The sequence below is a fragment of the Pseudopodoces humilis genome, chromosome 1 (assembly GCF_049639895.1).
Source record: "Pseudopodoces humilis isolate 2021_Gansu_Grassland_sample_001 chromosome 1, ASM4963989v1, whole genome shotgun sequence".
NCBI classification, from domain to species: Eukaryota; Metazoa; Chordata; class Aves; order Passeriformes; family Paridae; genus Pseudopodoces; species Pseudopodoces humilis.
In genome coordinates, this window is record NC_142200.1 from 88,083,628 (window position 1) to 88,106,230 (window position 22,603).

Here is a 22,603-nt window from a genome sequence, read left to right on the forward strand (position 1 = left end):
CTTGGCAGGACTGTGAAACTATTACTTAAGCATGGTCAAAACCAGTGGTCTCTTCTTGAGCACCACCTCTATGGTCTTGCTGTGTCAACCAGGCTGCTTAGCCGAGTCCATGAAGCTCAGAAAACAAAAGCCCCTGCCTAATCTGAATATTCAAGTTAATCTCTTATCTTTCCACATTTCTTTCTAGCATGTCTTTCACAGGGGAAATCTACTAATAGGACTAGAGCCTGTGCAACTTAAAGACAACTTTCACAGAGGAGCTGTTTAAAAGGAGGAAGATTACAGCTGGGTTGGGAAGGCACAAACCAAGCAGGCTAAGTCAATGATAAATGTGTATCCTTCTATACTTTGGTGTTTAAAGGTATTTGAAAAGCTTGATTAGCTTCCACAGCAAAGCAATTTTCAGAACAAAGCTGAAATGTTGGTAGAATTAGAGCAGACAAAAGTTCCCATGTGAATTGTTTTTTCCAGTTGCTCATTATCTCTGTCCCAGTGACCTTCTCACCACCTGGCACGCTGCACATTAACACTTTCTGGACGTGCTTCAAGAACTTCTTTGCTGCAAACAGCTTCAGATTCTCATTGTCGGTGTTAACTCAGGCACCAGTATGTGAATTATACTAATTGGTTGCCACTCGTTTCACAGCCATTTCCCCAAGGCCTTTTAAATAGCCCAGAGCCATGCCACCAGCACCAGTCACTGATGGAGCAGTGAAGCAGGCAAAATATTCCTCCAAATAAACACTGGGACCAGAAACACTAAGCCTGTTGCTTTGTGCCGGCAGCAAAGGCACTGCTCCTGTTAAGCAAACCTTCTGTGTTTTCCCTGACTTCATTTCTCCTTCACAGCATTGCTTAGTATGAGCTTCAGAAAAAGCGCCACAGACACTTTCATGCGTCAGCAGAATCAGCCTTGAGAAAAATGAAATTGTGACCACAGAAGGAAAGCTTTTAGAAACCACAGAGGTACCTTTAACCTGCTGTGGTGATCAAGATGGTAGCCTCTTACTTTTCCACACACGGAAAGAAGTTCTGATCAAAGACATCTTTCAACACTTGTGGGCCTTATCTCCATATATTTGACAAATCTGAATTAATTTTTTGACTCCGTGGGCATTGTAGCCCATATATCAATACTCCTTCTCCTTGGTCTCAGCTCAGAGAGTGACAACAGTTATGTGAAATGAACTGGACTTGCTCTCAATAGGCATGGATCTGTCCACTCAACTGGCTGAGAACTGGCACCAAGTAAGCACTAAGATCCGATACCAGGAGACAAAAGCACAACAGTGATCTTTTTGTATCACTAAATGCTAAAAAAACCTTAGCCATTTCCTAGACAAATCAGCATTAGAGAAAGGGAAATGAGAAAATTGTCTTGGCACTTGTTTTCGCAATTGGTAAGTTGCACAGAAGTCCCTTCATATTCCCAATAAAAAGAAAAGAAAAACAGAGGGCAACAGATGCAGAACTACAAATTCAAGTTCTTTAAAGGCAGGGGGAAAATTACCTGATGCTAGAAAGGGAAAAAAAAAATTATTTTGCTATAGAAATCAGCTGCACTTCATAAAATGAAGATACTGGCAGCTACCAGCTTCCTTTTAATAAAACTAAGACTGGAAGTGTCTGCTGCTCTCCTTTGGTCCAGTTAAATTAACCACATGCTAGGTGCAGTGGTGCCCTCCTGACAATCCAGAAGTACCTGTGGTCTCATTGCAGCAGCTCCATTCTCCTGAGCTCCCTGTGCTGTGGCAGCCCTACTTCAAGCAATGAGTGCTTCTCTACAGCTCATGGTTGATTGGAAAGCTCAGTCCAGCTTTTGTGTCAAGCCTCGCTAGCAACACTGGGATGTCTGGAAGTTGAAGCCAGGGTCAGGCCCCCACTGTGTTAATGCTCTGTACAGGCAAAACAAAAAAAACCCAACTCCAATGTTTGTTCTCAAGAAGCTTAAATTCCTCTTAACCTTGGACTCATGAGTGTAGTAGAAAGCATCTTATGTAAAATCACTGAAAAACCGGAAGTTTTACAGTCTTCTGTTAAATAAAGTGCTATCTCAGTTATCAGCAGGTCAAAGCCAAAGGGAGTCTGACCCTAATAACTGCTGCCTGGGGATTTTAGCTGGAACATACTGCAGGAAAAGGCTCAGCAGAATCTGCTGATGCCATGTGTCAGAAATTGTCTAAAAGAAATGGCACTGAAATGGATACTCTCTTGATCAAATGCAGATTACAGTGCCCGTGGTCCCAACTTTCTACACTGGTTGAGACAAAAGTAAAGCTTTCAAGCTCTCTCTATGTAAAGCGAGCCTGGGATTTGAAACTTCTGTCTGAGGTTTCCTTTAAAAACATTTAAAGTCCATTAGATAAAAGCTGGAAAGGTGCAATTTGTATTCTCTGCATGCCTTAGATTTTTCTCTCTTTTGCACCTAGGATGCATGACCCAGTAAGCAAAAGATGCTGCACTGAAAACTGTCAGCTGTTCAGAACCCAAACTAAAAAAAATAAGACTCTGTAAACAATTTTTCTTCTCAGATGTTGAAGGAATTACAGGCCAAATTCAGCTGCATAAATGAGGTCCACTACAGAACTGTCAAAGGTGTCTACTCTTTCCTCAGCTTACTGCAGCTGATAGCTAACACGTCTGCAGCTGGATGAAGACGCGTGAAAATACTGTGAAGACCACGATCTGTTTTGGCTGCCTTTCTCTGCAGTGAAATCAAATGAAAGAACTCTGTAATTCATAGTCTGGAGGATGAAGAGGGTGCTTGTTGATGAGGCTAAGTGACAGAAGAGGGAAAAGGCAAGAGTTAAAGAGAGTAGTGGAAACATCTACCACTTCTGTTAGAGTAAACACACCCAGTGACGTGGGTAACGAGAGTGTGTGAGGTGCCCACAGCCATGGAAGCAAACTCAGGAATAATAAATTACATGCTACGAGATTAAACACAATGGTCTCTTTAAGGGCCGAGTGCGGCGGTGCCAAGCTCCCAGCACACGGCTGCCGACTTGACTCCTCTCAGCCGGCTCCACAATGAATGAACGCTCGAGGAAAAGGTTCAACCAACCACAAGCTCAAAGAATTTCTGCTGCATCCCTCAGAGGTGCAATATGAGGATACTGATCCCCGCTCTGTGCTTGGCTGCTGAGGCGTATTGTTTTGTTCGGCTTTGTCTTGTTTTATAATATTGCTTCCTGTGTGTAGAGTTTATGTGCAAACAGGACTGGGAAAATTGCCTCTGCTCTTCACTGAAAGAGGGTGGGACCCCTTTTTTCTATTATTGGACAAACTGTTTCTTAAAATGAGAAACAGCTTCTCTCCTATGTTTAGCTAGCTTGGGAGTAGGAAGGGAGGAACAAAGGAAGGAAAGGTGGGGGCAATGTCTGTGAACAAACCAGTAGCTTAATATTGGTTAGATCACTTTTAGTTATCCATCCCATCGTATTTTCGACACAGATTTCCATCTTTTAGATTTCTGAAAAATGAATGACTGCTATTCCAAAGCAAACTTAAGTATTTACATACCCTTGCAGGGTTGCATTAGGCCCAACAGTAATGATCTGCCTGTGTGAGAAAAGGATCATTCTGAAAACCCTGTAAAAAGTGAGTTTTATTCTGAGATACACAGTTTGCCTACAAGCAGGACTGGTAAAAGAGAAGAAAATTTTAGCTCTATTGTGCCTTCTGACAGAAGGGTTTCAGTGCAAGAGTCATTGGACAGTTTAACTCTGGTTCTTTTCAGATCTCATCTCCTTTTCAATTTCTCACTGCTACTGCCCCTGAAATAAAGCACTCATTGTGCTGTGTTGGCAAGGAAAGCAACTCTTAAGGCACAGTAGGTAGCAGGTCTATCTTTAACAAGCAACCTATCACAAAGGCTACTTAATGGAAGTTGACAGAGGTCACTGAACAAGACATTCAGCTTTGAAAAATGTCTTTTGCTGGTCTGCTTAAACCTGGAGGAAAGCAGTGTAAAGAGCAAAGGCAGTACCTGGTACACAGAGTGGTGCACTGGCACGTTCTTAGACAGGTCCCCACGGGCAGTGACATGGGGAATGAACTATGAAATGGCACTGCCTGGCCATAACAGCCCCCATCCATCTGCAGACCTGAAACAACTCATTGCCAGCAACAAGCTGTGTGCAGACTTTTGCTCTTTATCTCAAGATGATGTCTGCAGCTATGCAGAGGCAGGAAATGCTACCACAGCATGTATCAAAGCGCCTCTGCACTACCAGGGTGTCACAGCTACTGCAGCTTCAGCAGGGGGAAGACCCTGAGCATCCAAGCCAGCATGTGCCTGGCTCTGGGAACTATGAGCTCCCTTGGCTCTCAGCTAAATCACAAAATAATGAGCCCAGCTGCAAATGCTCACCACGGTAATGCTCCAGTTCACTCCTCAGGCAAAGCCCATAGCTCTACTTTTCAGGCACTCTCTTGCTTTCTAACACCAAAACCCACAAGTTTTTGGTTTAGCGAAGATACTACTCTGGTTAAGCATTGCTCACCCAAACAATTACAAGTCCTGCTGGATGGAAATTAAGGCAGTTTTCCACGCACAGATTTGGAAGACTGGCTTCACAGCTAATGAGAGAGCTATAAGCCAACAGCCTCAGCAGAGCCCGAAGGAGGACAGGTCTTCATCCACCCTAAGTATCCTTACTCTCTGGTCCTGTGCATCTCTGGATCAGAGGCTGCCAGTCATGCTAAAGTAGACCAAGCTCCCTGGAGGCTGAGATGCAGAAAACTTCTTCCTGCAGCTCAGAGAAGCAAGTGCCTTATTTCAGTGTTCCACCAAGCTGTCCCAGCCCCTCTGTCTGCCTGAGAGACCTGATTTTCACAGTTTGCCCTGGCTGGGACTTCTTGTCTTTGGTAGTGAGACAACTTACACAGAAAGTAAAGGAGGAAAACTAGGAATGTTCCTTTCTTACAGGACCACACTTGGGTAAGCCAAAGTAGGCACTATGGCTGTCGTGCCCTGGAATATTTTCACTGCCAGTTTTTGCAGACACAATACTCCACCAAACAGGTAGACAAGCAGTGAGCAGACCAACTAGGGCTCAGGCACTTCACACTCCTGCCCAAGATGTTGATGTGGTCCATTGGCTCACCCAAGACTGGAATTCAAATATGACATAAACATGTGAGAGACTGAAAGTGCTCTGGGTCTGAGAACCATTTTTGGTTGCACCACAACTGCTCCATTTTAAGTAAATAGGAGATACTTGTATATCCCTTTTTTTTTTTTTTTTGTAGGTAGTTGGCAAAGTAGTTTGCAGAACTGAGGCACAGCAGTGAACCTGCAGGAGGGAATAGAGCAGAAACCTTGGGAGATCCAAATGCATGTCTATGAAAAAAGGAATTAGGAGGCTAGAAAAAGTGGTGGGGGGGAAGTGAAGAAGTGAAAAAGGAAAAATGTGAAAATGAAGGTTAGAACAAAGATCCTAAGTGGTGCTCTGGTCTGTGTATACAAAATACTTCACTATTCTGCACTGAGTGCATCAGCTTACTGCCATGCCTGATATTTCACAATGGAAAAGTGAGTTGAAAGGAAAGATGTCTGGCTCTGTATCTATTGAGAGCAACAAAACGATAATTCTACATTGGCAAGAAGGAAAAAAAAAAACCCAGGCTGTCTTTGTTTGCTCAGACTGCATTCTTTTGTCTGTTGACTGAGTTTTGGTTTATTGGCTTACCCAGTTTTATTTCAGTTAGAGGGAGTGAGAGGTATTACAAAGGTAATCACAGAAACATAATATCCTAGATGTTAAACACGGTGTTTCTGACGCTGTGAGGGCTGTACCATATCCCAAACACCGGGTGAATGGCACAGAGCAGGGCGAGTTTAGCAGGAGCTCCCTTTCCCTACACGGCAGCGCTACAAACCTACAGTGTCTGGTGTGTGTGCTGCGGGACACGGCGGTCACTGCTCCGCTGGAAAGGGACATGGCCGAGGTCAAGCTGCTTTGGCCAGCCCTGGGCAGCACCCTGGCACTGATGCAGGGCACTGCTGGGCTGTCAGTCACCCACCCTGTGCTGCTGCCATCACAGGCGTCACACACGGTTTGTGACAGAGACATCTACAGTGAGGCAGAGCGCTGATACACTGATCACATATTCCTCTTATTCCTCTGCCCCCTGGGCTTTTACAGGAGTGCCAAAATACCATTCTCTTTGCTCCTTCTGGGAATACAAACCACATCCCCTGACTTACCTTCAAGATCTATTAATATTTTGGGAAATTCCACCACACCTAACTCACTAAGCTTTCTGTATATGTTTCACCCTCGTAACCGGTTTCCTTTCCCCCCACCCAAGGAAGGGTGTGATCTCGTTCCATGACTTTAAAAGGCCTTTTCAAATCTGTCTAAGGGCTGTGTGCCTTTTGTGACATCAACAGGGAGAGGAAAAAAAAAAAAATAAAAAAAATCAAGCATGCAAACAATACCCTTAGAGTAAATATGATCTCACTGTGATTAAACCACAGTACATCAGAATCAAAAAGCAGATGTAAAACTTAACCTCTTTCCCTCAGGCAAGCAATTAAAAACTTAATGAAAGGAGATCGGATGTTAAATGCTAAAGAATTGAAGAAGCAGAGCAGAAGGGGAAAAAAAAAGTATGGAAAGAAAGAATCCCAAAACGTGTGTTTTGAGTTCTCAGTTTTCCATTTTCTGGCATTTGTGTGCAGTCTTCTCCCAGACAAAGTTTCCTTAAAACAAAAAAACAAACCCAAACCCTCCTTCCAAAATTAACCCTTCCTTCTTCGGCTCTGGGGAAACAATTACAACTTGATTGTCAAGAAACCATATGTAGCTATGTAGACACAGGACCTCAGTATTACTTATTTGTTTGATGTCTTCAGCTTTGAAAAGTCTGATTTTTTAAATTATTTTTTTAAAATCTAAAATTTAGATGAAGTAGGACATGCTCTTCTTCCCTCAAGTCTCTCAAAAAAATTTCATTAGAAGGGAAAACCATCCAGCTCTGCCAATTTAGTGTCACCATCTGGGATACTACACAGCAGCTACAACTTGGGATGCCCTGAGAGTCCAGCTGTCTAAAGAAAAACAAACTCAGGAACTCCTCCTTCCAGGCTCCTTCCAGCCCTCAGCAGGCTGGTGTTACCCACAGCCTGTGAATCAGAATTCCAGGGGAGCCAAGGCTGGCTGGCAGCTGATGCCAAGTCCAGTCAGAGTCATCTCCATTCTACAGGGCCATAAGCCAAGAAGCCTTCCAGAACAGCTCCATTTTGGCAAGTTGGGTACGCTTTCTGGGTATGCTTTACACTTTCTGGGTAAGCGTACCCCTGGAGAAGAGGGATGGGGAAGGTGTAGGTGAGTTTTAAGCAGCTCTGGTTACTGTGCTCAGTCTCAGACTGAAACACAACTTCAGCTGTATTCTTGTTTGTGTGAGAGATTGGTTTGGGCAGTTCCTGGGCTGCAAACAAAATAAAGCAGTATAAAAAGAGAGACAGAACGCAAAAGAAGATATCTGCTTGTAAATACACCCTTCTGTAGCAGTAAAAATTGGTTTATGACCCTAAGCATTTTAACTGGATGTAAAGTCCACAGGACAAGGGCATTCATGACCCTACCTACTGCTAGTTGTATGTTAAACAGAGTGCACACTTCTAGCTGTCTTGCACTTAACCCTTTGGAACAGAAACTTCTTTAGAAAGAGAGTTACTGATTTTTTCATGGTCTGTATCTTCCTCTCTCTGTCTGCAGCTAAGTAGGTTACTCACTGAAAGAACTGAGATTTACTTCTAGACTCCTTCAGCATTTTCTAAGATTTGTTGTTACCAAATGATTCATGGTATTGCTATTGCTAAAATTTTCAACCTTGCTGCTGCTGAGGCCTGCTTAAGAAAGGGCTTCTGATGTGCTGGCTGCATTCCTGTACAGTAAACCCATTCTTATTTATCTTCCTTTTCCAGGCAGGCTGATCCACTCACTCCGAGTGTGAAAAAAGTGTTTTCAAAACCAACATAAAAATGGAAAGGCGAAAATTTGCCTCATCCCTATAGAGAAAAAAATATATACAATTTTTGTCATGCTTGTGTTTCTAGGAGTGTGAACTATAGCTTTAGCAGCCCTGTTTCACGTCAAACACAAGCTACGTCCAAATCTGCTCTGGAAAAATGAGCTCCTTAAAATTAAGACAGTTTCCACTACTGTAATGTCTAGACCAAAAGGCAAAAGAAAACAGGCACTTGCCAAGAGCAGGCTGTGATAATCAGGCAATAATATGCAGAGGCTGCACTGTGAGCTGCTATAAAGTGACCCAGCTTCACTGATGCTGAGAGCTGTGGCCATTTACAGGCAGAAGTACCTCTACATGCAGCTTTACCTAGCAGCAGCCTGACTTAATAAACATTGCTCAATACCTGCCATAGATATTATTTTCATAGTACAGTCCCAGATGAGTGTCTGATCAAGCCTACTGAAGGCTTGGCATGAAGCACATTTCAGGGGCCAGAGTACTGCTCTAACAGGAGATGTCCACTGCTTTCATGGATGCTCAGAGAGCATCTCTTATGTAAAGAAGCCTCTTGAAAAGTGACTTACGCATTTGTGATTCCAAATGCCACTCAAGTGGGTTCCTGCAGAGGCATGTGGACTTTAATGTCCTAAGAAGTTCAGCTACTTGTCTCCATCAAGTGCGGCCAGAAATGGGAACAGTACAAAAATAAGGGTCCTCTACAAATGTTGCAGCCAAGGCAGAGACTGTGCATACACTCCTCTTAGGCACTCATGTTGCTTTAAAAATGGAATTAAACTCTGGACCTTGGGAGACAGGTTCCTAATTGCTGTTGGTATGAATGGGATTTAAGTACTTAAATGCTGTGATAAATTAGTCCAAATAAAATAAGCACAGCAAAAGTGACTTCACCTTGGCACTTAAGCAACCTAAGTGCATCTATTGTATGCAGAAGGCGCTCCCATACCCCTAACACCTTTGATAACAGCAATATGACAAGTAGGAAGCTCTGTGGTCCCGGTTTTCAACTTTTTTGTATGCACTAAATGCACCTGGCCTTGCTGCAATTACGCTGGTACTTATAATGGAGCACAGGTAACACACTAATACAAATTTCTCCTCAGACACCACAGGACAACAAGAAGCCCCACTTGTTGCTGGGCTTGAGATAGTGAGATTCCAAAGGCGAGTTTGTCTTCAGTCGTAGGAACAGTGCTCCAAAACTTTAACCAAAGTTCCCAATAACACTTCATGAGAATTCTTATGAAGAAGCCTATATTCTGCCAAAATGCAGAGTTCTGCAACCTAAGACAATAACCACTGAAATGTGCTTTCATTTTCCCTTTGCAGAAAATGTTTCCATAAAGTCTTACTATTAGACAATTTTCCTGCTCTCTGATCTGACAGGTCCCCCTTGATGAGGTATTTTGATGGTATGGCACTGTTTGGAATCAGTAGAGTTGAGTCAAGGTACCTCAAGGCCAAGTAATAGTCTAACTTGCAACCTGCAACCCCTAGCAGGACCTTAAAAGCAAGAGTAAAACCCCCAGACAAGTATCTAATGCCTCTTGTACTATCTAGAATCAAACTGAATTGGAACTATCAAAAAAATAAGGAAGGCTGTTCATTTGGTAGTTCTGCTTCCCCATCAAATACTAGGAACTACTGGACAGAGACAGATTAGGCTACCAGTTTCTGATTAAACAGATTTGCAGCTGCATTACTCAGGAGCAGCTGTTAGCATAAAAAGACAGAAGTTTAGAATTCAGGCAAAAAAACCTGCATGCTGTTGGCTGTAATGCTTTGTGATGGCACTTCTTCTCCCTCTGGAATAAGCCCTGTAACATCCCTAGGTCTCAGCAGCTCCATCTGTAAAACAGAATTAAAGGCACTCTGCTATCCTACCAAGACTTTGGTAGGGCAAGTGGACACGATTGGAGGAGTTTCTCAACTATCCCGGTACTGGGGCACTCACCTCTTTAAGAATACAAATATAAATCTACAAGGGGGTGTGGGAGGGGAAGGAGGGCACACACAGGCTACAGCCAGAGCCTGGAAATGACAGTGAACCTCCAAGCCTTGTGAAGGGGACGATCCTTCTGGCTACAGCTCACTAGTGCTGCTGCTGACTTAGGCCTGACCCTGTTAGACCTCACCCACCTCACCCTGTACATGCAGAGGTGAGAGAAAGATCATGAAACTTCCATTCTAAACTCATGACTAGGAGAGACGGCACAAACTTGGACATGTTTTCCCTCTGTCACTTTGTTCCTCTCCTACTACATTTTTCAAGTCTTTACAGTTCCTATTTGCTTCCAAGTTTGATTGTCACCCTGTGACTGCTGACATACTGAAAAAAAAAAAAAAGTGAAACGAAGAGGAGCAAGGAATAAATGAAACAGAGAGGATTTGGTTAATAAAGTACAGACAGTTCTCCTTTTACATGGTCCAGCACTTAAAGTCTTTCATTGCCAGGGTTACAAGCAGCTTTTCACAAGCACTTCTGGTTGGGAATATTGTATTTCTTCCCAGGGACACTATTTTGTTTGTCTTGGCGCGCAGACATTGTTATCAAGTCTATATATTACAGGACTGTGCCTTAGCACAAATGGCAGGAATTTCAAACCCTATTTAGGTTTCTTCCTTGCCCAACAAATTATCTAAAAATAGATAATCAAGACCTCATAGTTTACATCTACGTCATTCCTTTTGGCTTAAATGAGGTAAGGAATTCAGGGTTTTTTTCCTCTCCTCTTTCACTAACTGTTTGGAAGTTCTAGTAAACACATAAGTCCCCTTTTCTTCCTTCCTTCCCCCTCTTACTTTGTCCTGCATGTGAACAGCCACCAAGCTACAAAAGCCTTGTTATGATAATGTCTTCTCCCTTTTGCTTCTGTTGCACTTTTATTGCCTAAGATAACAGCGTTGGGATTGGTGGCCAGATATACCCTCTCCCATCCACCTCCTTCCCTCCTCACAGAGACCCGCTGGTATTTCTGTTGCTACAGAGTATGCTTTAGCTGTAACTGCTCCATCCTTGGAATCGCAGCCTGGTTTCAGAAAAGGCTGATCCTACCTACCTCCCGGATTACAGAATATGGGAATGGAGTCCTGTGAGAACTTCATGGGATCCAGTTTTGTTGTACATGGAGATTTAGCTCAAAAGCAAGCTGATGTCATCAAAGAACAGAGATGTTGCCCTCATGCAACTGCACCCCCACTGGTTTCTGAAAGCAGCTTTTAGACAAGTAGGACTAAGAAATGCTCCAAACCAACACAAGTATTTTTTATATTTAACCTTTCCCACCTTTCCATAGCCCAGTTAAAACAACTTCTGTGCTCTCAGGCATTTGAGTAATGCATGAATGGGAGACACATGACCTGACCGGGGTTTAAATTTCTCTTTGCTTTAAATAGTCACATAATCACTGAATTTCACACAGTGTGCAGAAGATAGACAGTGGTGTATAGACATATGTCAGATAAAATTATGAACTTGCTTAAGTTCACAGGGATTTTCCCTTTCAGAAGATTCAGATTTGAGTATTAAGATGGAAGAATGGAACGGACAATAAAAGAAGCTTAGATGAAGGAAGAGAGAGAGGGAAGAACAAGTTTTGAAAATGTCTGAATAAAAAATGTGTAGACTGAGTAGCAGATTTCTAGACCAGAAATAACCTTGGGTTTAGTCACACTGAAAGCAAAGTCATGGGTGATGGAGAGACGTATTCAGGGTCTCACCCATGAATCAGTTCCTGTTCTGTCCTACTGTTAAAACTTTGAATTAAACTATAATAGGCATTTCAATTATTTCTTCAAATGAGGCCTTATGGACTATCACAATGAAAGTAAGGAATGACAGGCCCCAGTATAACACTGGGAGCAGTTATACAGAGCCAAATCTGCACCTGGATGCTAAACCTCTTCTGAAGTGATGGTATGGCCCAGGCAGGCCATGAGCATTCTCTGTTCCTTTATTTCATGTATACAAAAAAAAAAAAAAAAAAAAAAAAAAAAAAAAAAAAAAAGTTTTCCTATAGGAAGATAAAAGAAAGAGAGAAACTACAGAAAGAACAAAGACTGAATGTGCAGGTATTTTCCTTGTGTATTACTCTACGGATAAGAAATAGATCTAAGAATGTTTGTCTCAGTTAAACAGTGTAACTACTTCACATTTCCCAGGGAAAGTAAACACCATAATCCACCAAGAAGGTTTATGAGGCCAAACCCCTCTCTTTTTAACTCCTCTTTTTATTCATTTATTTTTAATGGCTTGCTCTTTCTCTGTCTAGCCTTCTCTGTCTAGAATTACGTAATCACAAACCAAACCCAAAACGCTCATTCCCACAATACAGGGCAAAGGAAACATTACAGAGCAGAGAAGACTTCCCCCCTTTGAGCCACCCTATTTTTGTCCCTATTTTTGCAGCGCCACTGGGTTACATACAAGAAATCAGGAATCTGTATAACTATGCAGGACCATTATTTTGCTACTGGGATACAAGTATTGCTTGGCCCTGGGAAGCCTGGAAGCAGGCTGTGAGCTTTGGACCAAAAGTGACACTGCTCTTCTATCCTCGAGTGCCTGATGCTTTCTGCTCAGAGTTAACAGCTTCTCTAGGCAGGTATAAAGTCTACCTGGACTGATTAGAGGTGGAGTAGATAGACGAGAAGAGATGAATTTTATCTCAGACTTCAGATCAGTCAGTTATATGAGACACAATTTAAAAAAGAAGAAAGCCGTGAGAGCCACATCAAAATTTTCAAAGCCATGGATTACCTTTGTCAGACCACATCTAACACAACTTCTTTTACCCTTGTCTTTCCATGAGATGGGATAAACTGGCAGTTGTTTTGGAAACTTAACTCTGATCTTTCCCAAAGTTTGGTTTGAGAGACCCTGAAAACTTGGTCTGAGCTCTGACATGTACAGAAGAGCATAAAGATCTGTGCACGTTTACCTGGGTATCACTCATACTTCTCACACACACTGCCACAACATCAGCACTCTTTCACACCATGCTGCCCAAGTTTAGCAAGGAGATGGGCTTCACTTCCAAAGCAGCTTGGTCTCCAAGTAAGCATATAGCGTGCGACATTCCCAAAATCACCTTTTTATTGACGCTGAAGTTATTTTTGGCAGGGGAAGGAAAGTTTTCCTCTCCCTCCCCCTTTTTTCCAATCGCACAAGATTACGGTATGTCTGTACAGTAATCTAATGCCCCGTGGGCAATTCTGCACCTTGCCCAGACGTTTTTGAGTAATATTAGGATTAAAGGCTCCACATTTGTGTCTTCAAAAAAAAAAAAACAACAAAAAAACACCAACCAACCACCACCCCCTCTGGGAAAAGGTCACTAAAAGCGATTATTTAATAAGAGGGGATCTTAGGATATACAGGGAATAGACTACCCATTTTTGGAAAATGTTAGGGGTTTTTTTTCCCCTCGCTTGTGAGCCATCAGACCGCACCGTTATCAGGAAACATCCATAAGCGGCTGGAAAGGGGGTGAATGAGCTCCCGGGGAAGATCGGGGTACCTGTCCCAAACGCGCCTGGCCATCACTCACCGCCCCGCCACCTTCCCCGCGATCCCGGGCTCACCCCGTTACCCAGGGCCGGCACCAGCGGGAAAAGCGAGTGCAGCTCCTTCTCCCCCCACCGCCGACACCGACACAGCACCCGGGAGGTCCCCGCGGCCCGTCCCCTTCGCTGCCCCCTCGTTTCCCACTCCCCGGACACCTTCCCTGGGGCTCCGCGCCTGGAGACAGCGCAGGGGAGGGCAGAAGGGAGACCTGGCCGCCCCGCGGGCGTACGGCTCGCGTTGAGGGGGTGCGGAGGGGAGCCCCAGCCCCGCCCGGCCGCAGTCCGGGCTGCGCTCCCGGCCGAGCCCCGCAGCGCTCACCTTGTACTTCATGGCTGCAACTCCGCGCCCCGCCGCATCCCCGCGCGCTCTGCGCGCCCCGCCGCGCGCCGCCGCGCCAGCCCTACGCGCTCATTTGCATAACACCGCCTTCATTTGCATAGCGCCGCCTACGTTTGCATAGCGGCCGGGCGCGAGCCGGCCCCGCCCCCGACCGCCCCCGCGCCCGGACCGCGGTGGCGCCGCCGGGGGAGGCGTGGGGCGGGGGGCGGTGAGCGGGGTCGGTGAGCGCTGAGCGGGCTCGGTGAGCCGGGCGGCCTTCAGCCGCTGCCCTCCGCCGATGGACAGGGAGAAAGAGCCCGCACAGAGCGAGGGCTGGTGGCCCTGCTCCCCGGGACCCCGCCCGCGCCTTTTCAAAGCTGCTGGCCTCGACTTGTCCCCGGCGGGAAAGGACCTGGGCGCACAGGTCGACAGCGGCTGAACAGGAGACAGTGTGTGCCCAGGTGGGCAGGAAGGCGAATGGCATCCTGGCCTGGATCAGCCCTAGTGTGGCCAGCTGATTACAGGGCAGTTATCCCTTGTACTGGGCACTGGTGAGGCCACGCCTCAAGCCTTGTGTCCACTTCTGGGTCTCTCACTGAAACATCTTGAGGTGCTGGAGCGAGTCCAGAGAAGGGCAATGGAGCTGGTGATGGATCTGGAGCACAAGTCCTGTGAAGGGAGACTGAGGGAACTTGGGGTTGCTTAGCGTGGAGAAAAAGAAGCTAAAAGGGAACCTTACAGCTCTGTACGACCACTGCACATGAGGTTGTACCCAGGTGGGGTTGGTCTCTTCTCCCAGGCACCCTGCAACAGGACAAGAGGATATAGCCTCAGGATGTCCAGGGGATGTTCAGGCTGGACATTAGGAAGACTTTATGCAAAGGGTGGGTAACCCATTGGGATCAGCTGCCCAGGGAGGTGGTGGAATTGCCAGTCCTGCAAGTGTTAAGAAACAGCTGCATGTGGCACTTCGTGCCATGGTGGTGCCACTTAGTTGACATGGTGGTATTTGGTATGGGGTTGGACTCGATGATCTCAGACACCTTTTCCAACCTAACTGATTGTGTGATTCTGCAAACCTTTTCCGTCTATCCCCCCCATAGGAGGATGCAGCTCTTGGAGGGGCTGAATACTGCTTTGTTCCTATCTTTGCAATTATTTTTGTTCTCATCTGTCCTCAGCAGATGACCTTTTTTAACTACTACTGCTCAAATCAATCTGCCAAGAGTTTGCTATGCCTGGCTGCTGTTTTAACACTGATTAGACACCAGAGGCCAAGAATGCTTTAATGGCCTGGAGATGTCCATTATAAAGAGTGACCATGGTAAATAAGGATTATTTGGAAGAGAGTAATAATTAACTCTGGTATCTTGGGAGCAAGAAAGAGCAGGGAAAATAGATGTGTGGTGATCCTCCATGCATTGCAAGTTAGATCTCTTAATCAGGCATGATTAATACGGTGCACATAATAGGGATCTTTGTGTGTGGGACATACTCCAGGCTTGTTTAGAAGAACAGGAAATAAATTATCTCCTTTTTGTCCAAGCTGGATCTTACCCAACATTTTTAGGTCACAGATGGACTCAAGGCTATTTCTAGTGGCCTAAGGAAAAATAGCTAAGAATAATCTTGTACTACCAGATTACAAACATAACTACATTCCATAGTACAATGTTATCCTTAAATTCTCATATGACTAATCCTCTAGAGAAAGATCCTATTGCTAAAATGGCTTCTTGACTGATAAAGAATGTCATACTTTTATCTGCAATCTCCTTTGTTCTCCAATTCCAGCATAAAATATGTGGCTGTACTGTACAAATTTACTAAATTAATGCAAAAATGCTTTTTTTCCCTATTCTGTCTTCTTGACTGCACATGCCCTAATAGTTCATGTGTGTGTGTCTCTGTCAGCACAAAATAAGTCTGGGAAATTTGTCAGAAGAGTGAGCTCCTGCTTTCTGCAGTGCAGAAGAGCCACTGTGGCAGGGCTACTGTACATTTGCTGCTCCAACCTCTTGTTGGAGTTTTTCTCTGGGCCTTTCTTTTGTTTTTGTTGTTGATTTTTCTGATTTCCCAAGAAGAAATGTGGAACAGATGATATTTAATATGCACTGGGTTTAGGGTAGCGTTGTTTTAAGTCCAGCATCAAAATAAATTTGGGTCATTTCAAGAGTATAATACTCACTTTTATGCTGTATCCTTAGACAGTTTAATTAAGAGAGGAATTCTTCCAGTGATTATGTATAGCCAGCTTACTATTAGGAGAGTGCAAATCTCTTTGGAGCATTTCTTAATTGAAGAGTTAAAAATCAGAGAAATACTGGTTTTCTTTTTGCTTGTTTTTGCTCTTCATTCTCCAAGTAGAAAATTACTTTTAAATACAGAAGATGCAATGGCTAAGGTGTTAACATGGTATTGGACTAGCATCCAGATCCCCTTCCATGAATAAGCTCTGTATAATCTCTTCCTGTGGCACCATTTCCATGAAAATAAATGCATTAAGGATTGGAAAACCACATCAGCAAGAACCAAATAAGTATTGGAGACAAAAATAAGAAAAGTAACATCATCTGACTTCACCTATATTTAAACTCAGAGAGCATCTGGTTTCCAGTCATCCCACCAATAGTGGTACTTGTCTTGTAGCTGGTGTTTTTCCAGAATGCTTTACAATCACATTATGAAACTTAAGCACATTTGAGAAGTGGTGCCTTCTGCCATTATTTTAGCTTGCATTGCTTTTAATGTGTGCAAAAAGTCCCTGACTGATTTTAATATGAGGTAACAGATGTGTTAATATGAAATTCTAGTTGGAGTGTTGCTCTGTGTGTGTATTGTTTTTCCTTTATTGTTCTCCTTAACTCTTATTAAATACTTTTACTTAGATGCCACTGGAATGACACTTTGGGCACAAACCCGCAGTCTGTAAGTGTTGGTAGCTGTACTTTACAACTCTGAAGGAGCAGCCACAAGAACTGGTATTTTACAGGGAGAAAAAGAGATTGCCCTTGCACACCACTGCGCAGTGAAATCCCACTGCTCATTTTACCCTCTCTCACCTACTCCATTTACCCTGAGGGGGTTTTTAATTTCCCCCAGGGTGAAACACCCACTCAGAGGGGCACTTGTAGCAGAGCTGGCAGCATGGCGCAGCTCTGTGGCCTATCACGGATATCAGGAATTGGATATACCTTGAAAGAGAGATTTGTAAGCGTGATCCCCTAAGCTGCTCGAGTAGCTGTAAGAAGTCGGGATTGCGGCAGGCCCCTCTGTGGTTAGTGCAAGCACTCTGCTCTTCTTGGTGACCTTGGCGGCGGCCGTGCCTTTGCTGTGTAATATTGTATTTCAGGCACAGCCTAGGGAAGTTTTGAGTCGGTTGCCTTGGATAATCAGCTCAGTTGCAACAATGCAGCTTGCTGATGAGGAAGCGGGGACCAGGCATTAGTGATGTCTGTGTTTCAGAGGCAACTCGAGCTATATTGCCAGGATTTATAACGACAAGGTCCTGTTGAAGTTCTCAGGCGGGTAATTCACGTAATGTGCCTTTTTTGCTTCGCAGCACAGCAATGGCTTGATTCACTGCCTCATATTTATTCCGCTGCAATTCTAGCAGAGTAGCAAATGAGTTCTGTGACTTCGTCTTGTGCCTCTGTCAATGGCTTTTGTTTGTTTCTTTTGCTGAGGGCAATTAATATTACTCTCTGCTCATTTGGGCAATCTACTGCTTGTCTCCTGCTCCCATACTCCATCCTGCTGAGCTTATTGCTTGCTTTATTTCTAACCATGTCTCTGCTCTGTGTCTTCCCCTTGCCCTCCTGGTTGCCAGCTGGGGTGCTGAGGTGTTTGGGAGGTGGCAGCAGGTGAAGGGATAGGGCAGCCACAGGGACTGCTTGTCAGCTGGGCTCTGCGGCTGGCCCACCACAGCCCTCGGGTACAGCGTGGAACGGGGCTGCCAGCGGGCCGGGAAGGGAATACCCGCTGGAGCACATCAGCCAGCTATCACCTTGTGACAATTGATAGGGGAACACGAGACAGATATCCTGCTCTGAAAGGTTACTCAAACAAAAATCCCCTTGTTCCCGTTTCCCCATTGACACAATCTGAGAAAAGAGAGACACAGCAGAGTGTCTCCCTCACAGTTGAGAGTCAGGAAAGATCTGTGAGCTCTGTGTTTGGGAAACATTGAGCTGTCTTTTCTTCTTTTCCCCCTCTTCACGAAGGCCTAACTATCTCTTGCATAATGTTGTGTGGCATCTGCATTTCTTCTTGCTGTGATACTTGGCCAAGGTATTTTGAATTAAAATTAATTTAGTTATAGTGCTGCTGCACTTTCTGAGCATAGGAGTCATAACTAGCTTCATGTCCCATCACCTATATAGTGTTACCCAGGCTGGTTCAGCGGATATGCAGTGGATGGAATTTCTTCAGTGTGGAGTGGTTTTGTACACACACTCAGAGTGGTGGAATTTGCTTGCTTGGACAAATCTGTTTAAAAAGATGAAACACAGCTATTTCTTGAGAAGAACATTAACAAAAGTTCAGCACTGACATGGGCAGGATTCTCTGCCTGTCTGCATAGAAAGACTCTCTCTCCCACCTCACTAGGCGATAATAAGAAAAATACTTTGTTCTCACCCAAAGAAGGGAATATTTTGCATTTCAGCAAACCAAAACAAAGTCAGCTCTGCTTTTCTTTGACCAGTGATGGAAATCTTTTTAAGCAAGCTTTCTATTCCATTTAACAGTATGAGAAATCTGTCCTGGCAGACAGAGGAATGGGTTGCAGTAGTGGTGAGATTTAAATGCAAGGGTCAAATTGTGAGAGTAAAAATTGTGACATAGAAATATCTTCTTAAGTTTGCCTGTCCTTTGCCACTTTCCCTAAGATGCCTTTTAGCCACAGGGTTAATTCACTTGCCTTGCTTTAGAATTCTACATTTACTTTAATATATATACTTACTAATCTTACAGGCATCCCACCTCCTTTCACAATAAGGCACAAAAGCTGTTCACATTCTTGAGAAGGGCATTTTATGCAGTGTTTCATCAGGAATTGCTCATTTAACTTTGTAAGTCAACCATCAAGGCCCTGTTTAGTGACCCTCCTTCAGATAAGGGGAATAAATGCAGCTCCTTCTGTCCTCTCTGTTTTGCTTCAAATGCCAGCCAGAAAGAAACATACTGGTGTCCTCCCACCCAAAAGGTTTTGAAAGTGAATCCAGCCTTTGTTAGCTTGAGAAATCATGGAAGGCAGTTGGAATTTAGATATTCTGGCACTGGCTGTCACTAAGCCACCAGCCTGACCCAGTGAATAAAACCTGAAAAGTTTGTTCAGTTTAAAACAAAACATAAAAAAACAAAACTAAAACGAAACAAACTAACAAAGAATTTATCAAAAACCCAAACAAACGAAAGAAAAAGGGACACATCTTACTCTGGAGAAAAGAAAAAGAATGTAAAATTGAAAAGAAGTAAATTTATCTCTGTTCCAGCACTGGAAATCAGTGCCACAGAAATGATTCTCATCAATTGCAAGCTGAACACGAGCCAGCAGTGCCCTGGCAGCCAGGAGGGACAGCCCTGTCCTGGGGGACATCAGGCACAGCATGGCCAGCCGGGCACGGGAGGGGATTGTCCTGCTCTGCTCTGAGCTGGGGCAGCCTCACCTCCAGTGCTGGGGGCAGCTCTGGGTGCCACAGTACAAAAAAGACATTGAGCTATTAGAGAGTGTCCAAAGAAGGGCCATGAGGATGGTGAAGGGCCTTGAGGGGAAGCCTTCCAAGGAGAGACTGAGGTCACTTGGTCTGTTCAGCCTGGAGGAGACTGAGGGGAGATCTCATTGCAGTTACAACTTCCTCGTGAGGGGAAGAGAAGGGGCAGGCACTGATCTCCTCTCTGTGGTGACCAGGGACAGGACTCAAGGGAATGACCTGAAGATGTATCAGGGGAGGTTTAGGTTGGATATTAGAAAAAAGTTCTTCCCCCAGAGAGTGGTTGGGCACTGGAACAGGTTCCTCAGGGAAATGGTCCCAGCACCAAGCCTGACAGAGTTCAAGAAGCATTTGGACAGTGCTCTTGGGCACATGGTGTGACCCTTGGAGTATGCTATGCCGGGGCCAGGAGTTGGACTCAGTGATCCAAATCAGCATATTCTGTGAGAAGCTTTTCCAGGTCCATGCAGTAGCTCCCCATGGAGATGGCTGGTGTAGAGCATTTCAGTCAGGGGGACTTCATGTTCACAGCAGTGTTGCAAGGAATTTGTGGAGGACAGCACAGACTGTAGCTGAGCTGTCATGCACCGTTTGCAGAGCTGAGGCAAAGTGGGAGCTCTGGGAACCTTGGTACATGCACTGGTGCAGATTTGGTGCACCATTGGTGAGAGAAGAAATGGCAGAAGCCCATGGATTCAAGGTGGGTGCAGGGAAGTGGTAGATTGGGTCTCCAGTGCCTGCTTGCCTAGGATCTAATGTTATTGGGAGGGGAAGAAGAATGTGAGGTATGCAGGGAAGACTGGAGAGGGAAAAGAATGTCAGCATGGAGCACGCACTAGCCTATTCCTTCCAGAGATACCGTCAAAGGGTTATTCATTTCCCAAACAAACAAACCAGTCTAACAGTCGTGCTCACAGACTCCCTTATTTTCCCCTCCAGCACAAAATATTTTTAATGCACGGGTTAAAAAATACCAGCTTGCTTCCAGACATGTGGCGTGCATGCCATTCAACCTACTGATGCCAAAAGAGTTTTTCTTGTTTTTCCTAAGAAAAACTGAGAAGTAGCACAACTCTGGAGACTGCAAAGCACTTCTGTTCTCTCTGGTTCACAATTGTGTGGATGAAATATGATAAATGTAATATAGGGAGGTTGCTCAAGAGGAAATGTATGTTTAGATACCACAGCCTGTTTAAGATGAAAGGAATCCAGAATTGGGACCGGAATTGCCTCAGACAAGAAACTTGGGCACAAAGTTTAGGCATGTTAACCTTTTCATGCAGTTGTAAGAAGTCATAGTGCTGGCATCCAAAAGCTCAGATCTTAACCTGAACTTTCTACTTGAACTTTCCCCACCTCGGGTGAAACTCCAGAGCTGGGATTTTATTCACATGGAACATGTTACAGTATTCCACTAGATATTAAAACTGTTAAAATAGGAATGAACTGAGTAAAGTATTTGTTTTCTTTTGAATACATGCATCCAGCGTACCAGGTTTGTGGGAACAAAGTCCTGACTCAAGTAGCACATAACCCACCTGCAAAGGAGTTTATAAATGGAAGCGGGACTGTGAGTGCGGACAATTAAGTAGGACACAGTGGTCAGGAACAAAAAGCTTCACTTTCCTGAGACACCTTGGAAAGGTAAGGTTTTATAGACTAGGATCAGCAAGTTTTTTCTCAGGAGATATGACCTCTCTCACCTCCTCACATAGACACAGAGTAATACGCAGCAGCTCTCATCCCCAGAAGTTTTCTCTTGAATATGGTAGCACACAGCTCTGCTCATTCCAGTCTGTGATGCCCTGCTCCTGTCTACTTTTCCTGCCCACCTCTCCTTCTCCTCCTGCCTTCCCAGTCTGGCAGTTGACAGACAGGAGAGGCCCAGTTCCAGGCACATATGCTAGCACTTTGTTCTGAACTTGCGTGGAACGAGCTTGTACAGACACAAAAATGGTGTATAAAGAGGGGTGTGTGTTGAACTCCTCACACATGTATTAGATAGATTTTAAATACTGCATAAAAACCCTTGAAATCCCATTAATCCTCTGTACAGAGCATTTGTGTGTCTTAACCCCATTTTGGGAGTCAGGACCAAAGCCAACCTTGTCAAAATACTCTCTCCTTCCTCTGATTTGCAAAATGCACACTACTTTAACTTGGAAAAACATAAAAAATTACACAAAAATACAATCTCTCCTGACCATAACCTGTCCCTCAGATTTACACACCACTCAAGGAGTTGTCCTGTGACTGGACTAGCCAGCTGTGTCCATTTTGCTTGCAAAGCTTGTTACATTTGCCCTCTCTGTTTTTAAGAATGTTTTGTTGCAAATCTCCCACACTTCTTTTAGCAAAAAAAAAAATTGCTGTTACTGTATTTTATATATTCATGTTTTCTCTCTCCCCGTCTCTCATCAGCAACTCTTTCAAACCAAAAGCATTTCTCTCTGATAAGGCCATCAGCTCAGTGGTTGTTCACTAGCAAGCAGCTGATTTTTTCCAGTAGGAGGAGAAGCAAAAATAAAACTATAATAAAATGCAAATTTGGGATTAAAAAAAAAATACAAAGGCGAAAGTTCTGTTTTGCCTTTACTGCCAAGCTTCCCGTGAAGTCTCGGCCTAGATGTGTTTTGAAGCTTAAGGAATTTCAAGGAAATTTCCGTCGTTTGGAGGTGTTTGGAGTGAGGATATAAGATAGGAAAGCAATATATTACTTCTATATTTATATTTTATATATATATATTTATATATTCTAAACATCTTTTCTCTCTTTTGCTTCGAACAGATCTGTGGAGATCAGTTTATATCCTTAACAACGGAGAACAGCATATGAAATGTCTCACACTGTCTGACTTATTTTTCTCTTCTTTGGGTGTTGGTGTTTAAGCTCTCATCTCATACTCAGTGTAAATTTGCATCTCCACAAAACTGCCAAAAATGGTTTTCTTTGCTGCCATCTAAATCTGTTTATGGTCTACCCTCCCAAAATGATTCTTTAAAG

The 22,603-nt window shown here is 44.2% G+C and overlaps 1 protein-coding gene across 2 annotated transcripts in view; it reads right to left on the minus strand.

Moving 5' to 3' along the window:
• Positions 1-22,603, minus strand: part of NEDD9 (neural precursor cell expressed, developmentally down-regulated 9) — a 100,919-nt gene that overhangs the window by 24,466 nt on the left and 53,850 nt on the right. Inside the window, exon 1 of one of the 2 annotated variants that reach the window (XM_014254574.2) lies at positions 13,886-13,966. The exons of the other annotated variant lie outside the window; for it this stretch is intronic. Coding sequence (XP_014110049.2) covers positions 13,886-13,897 — 12 coding nt within the window. The 5' untranslated portion in view covers positions 13,898-13,966. Of the gene's footprint in view, positions 1-13,885; positions 13,967-22,603 lie in introns of those variants that run through there. 2 annotated transcript variants of the gene reach the window in all.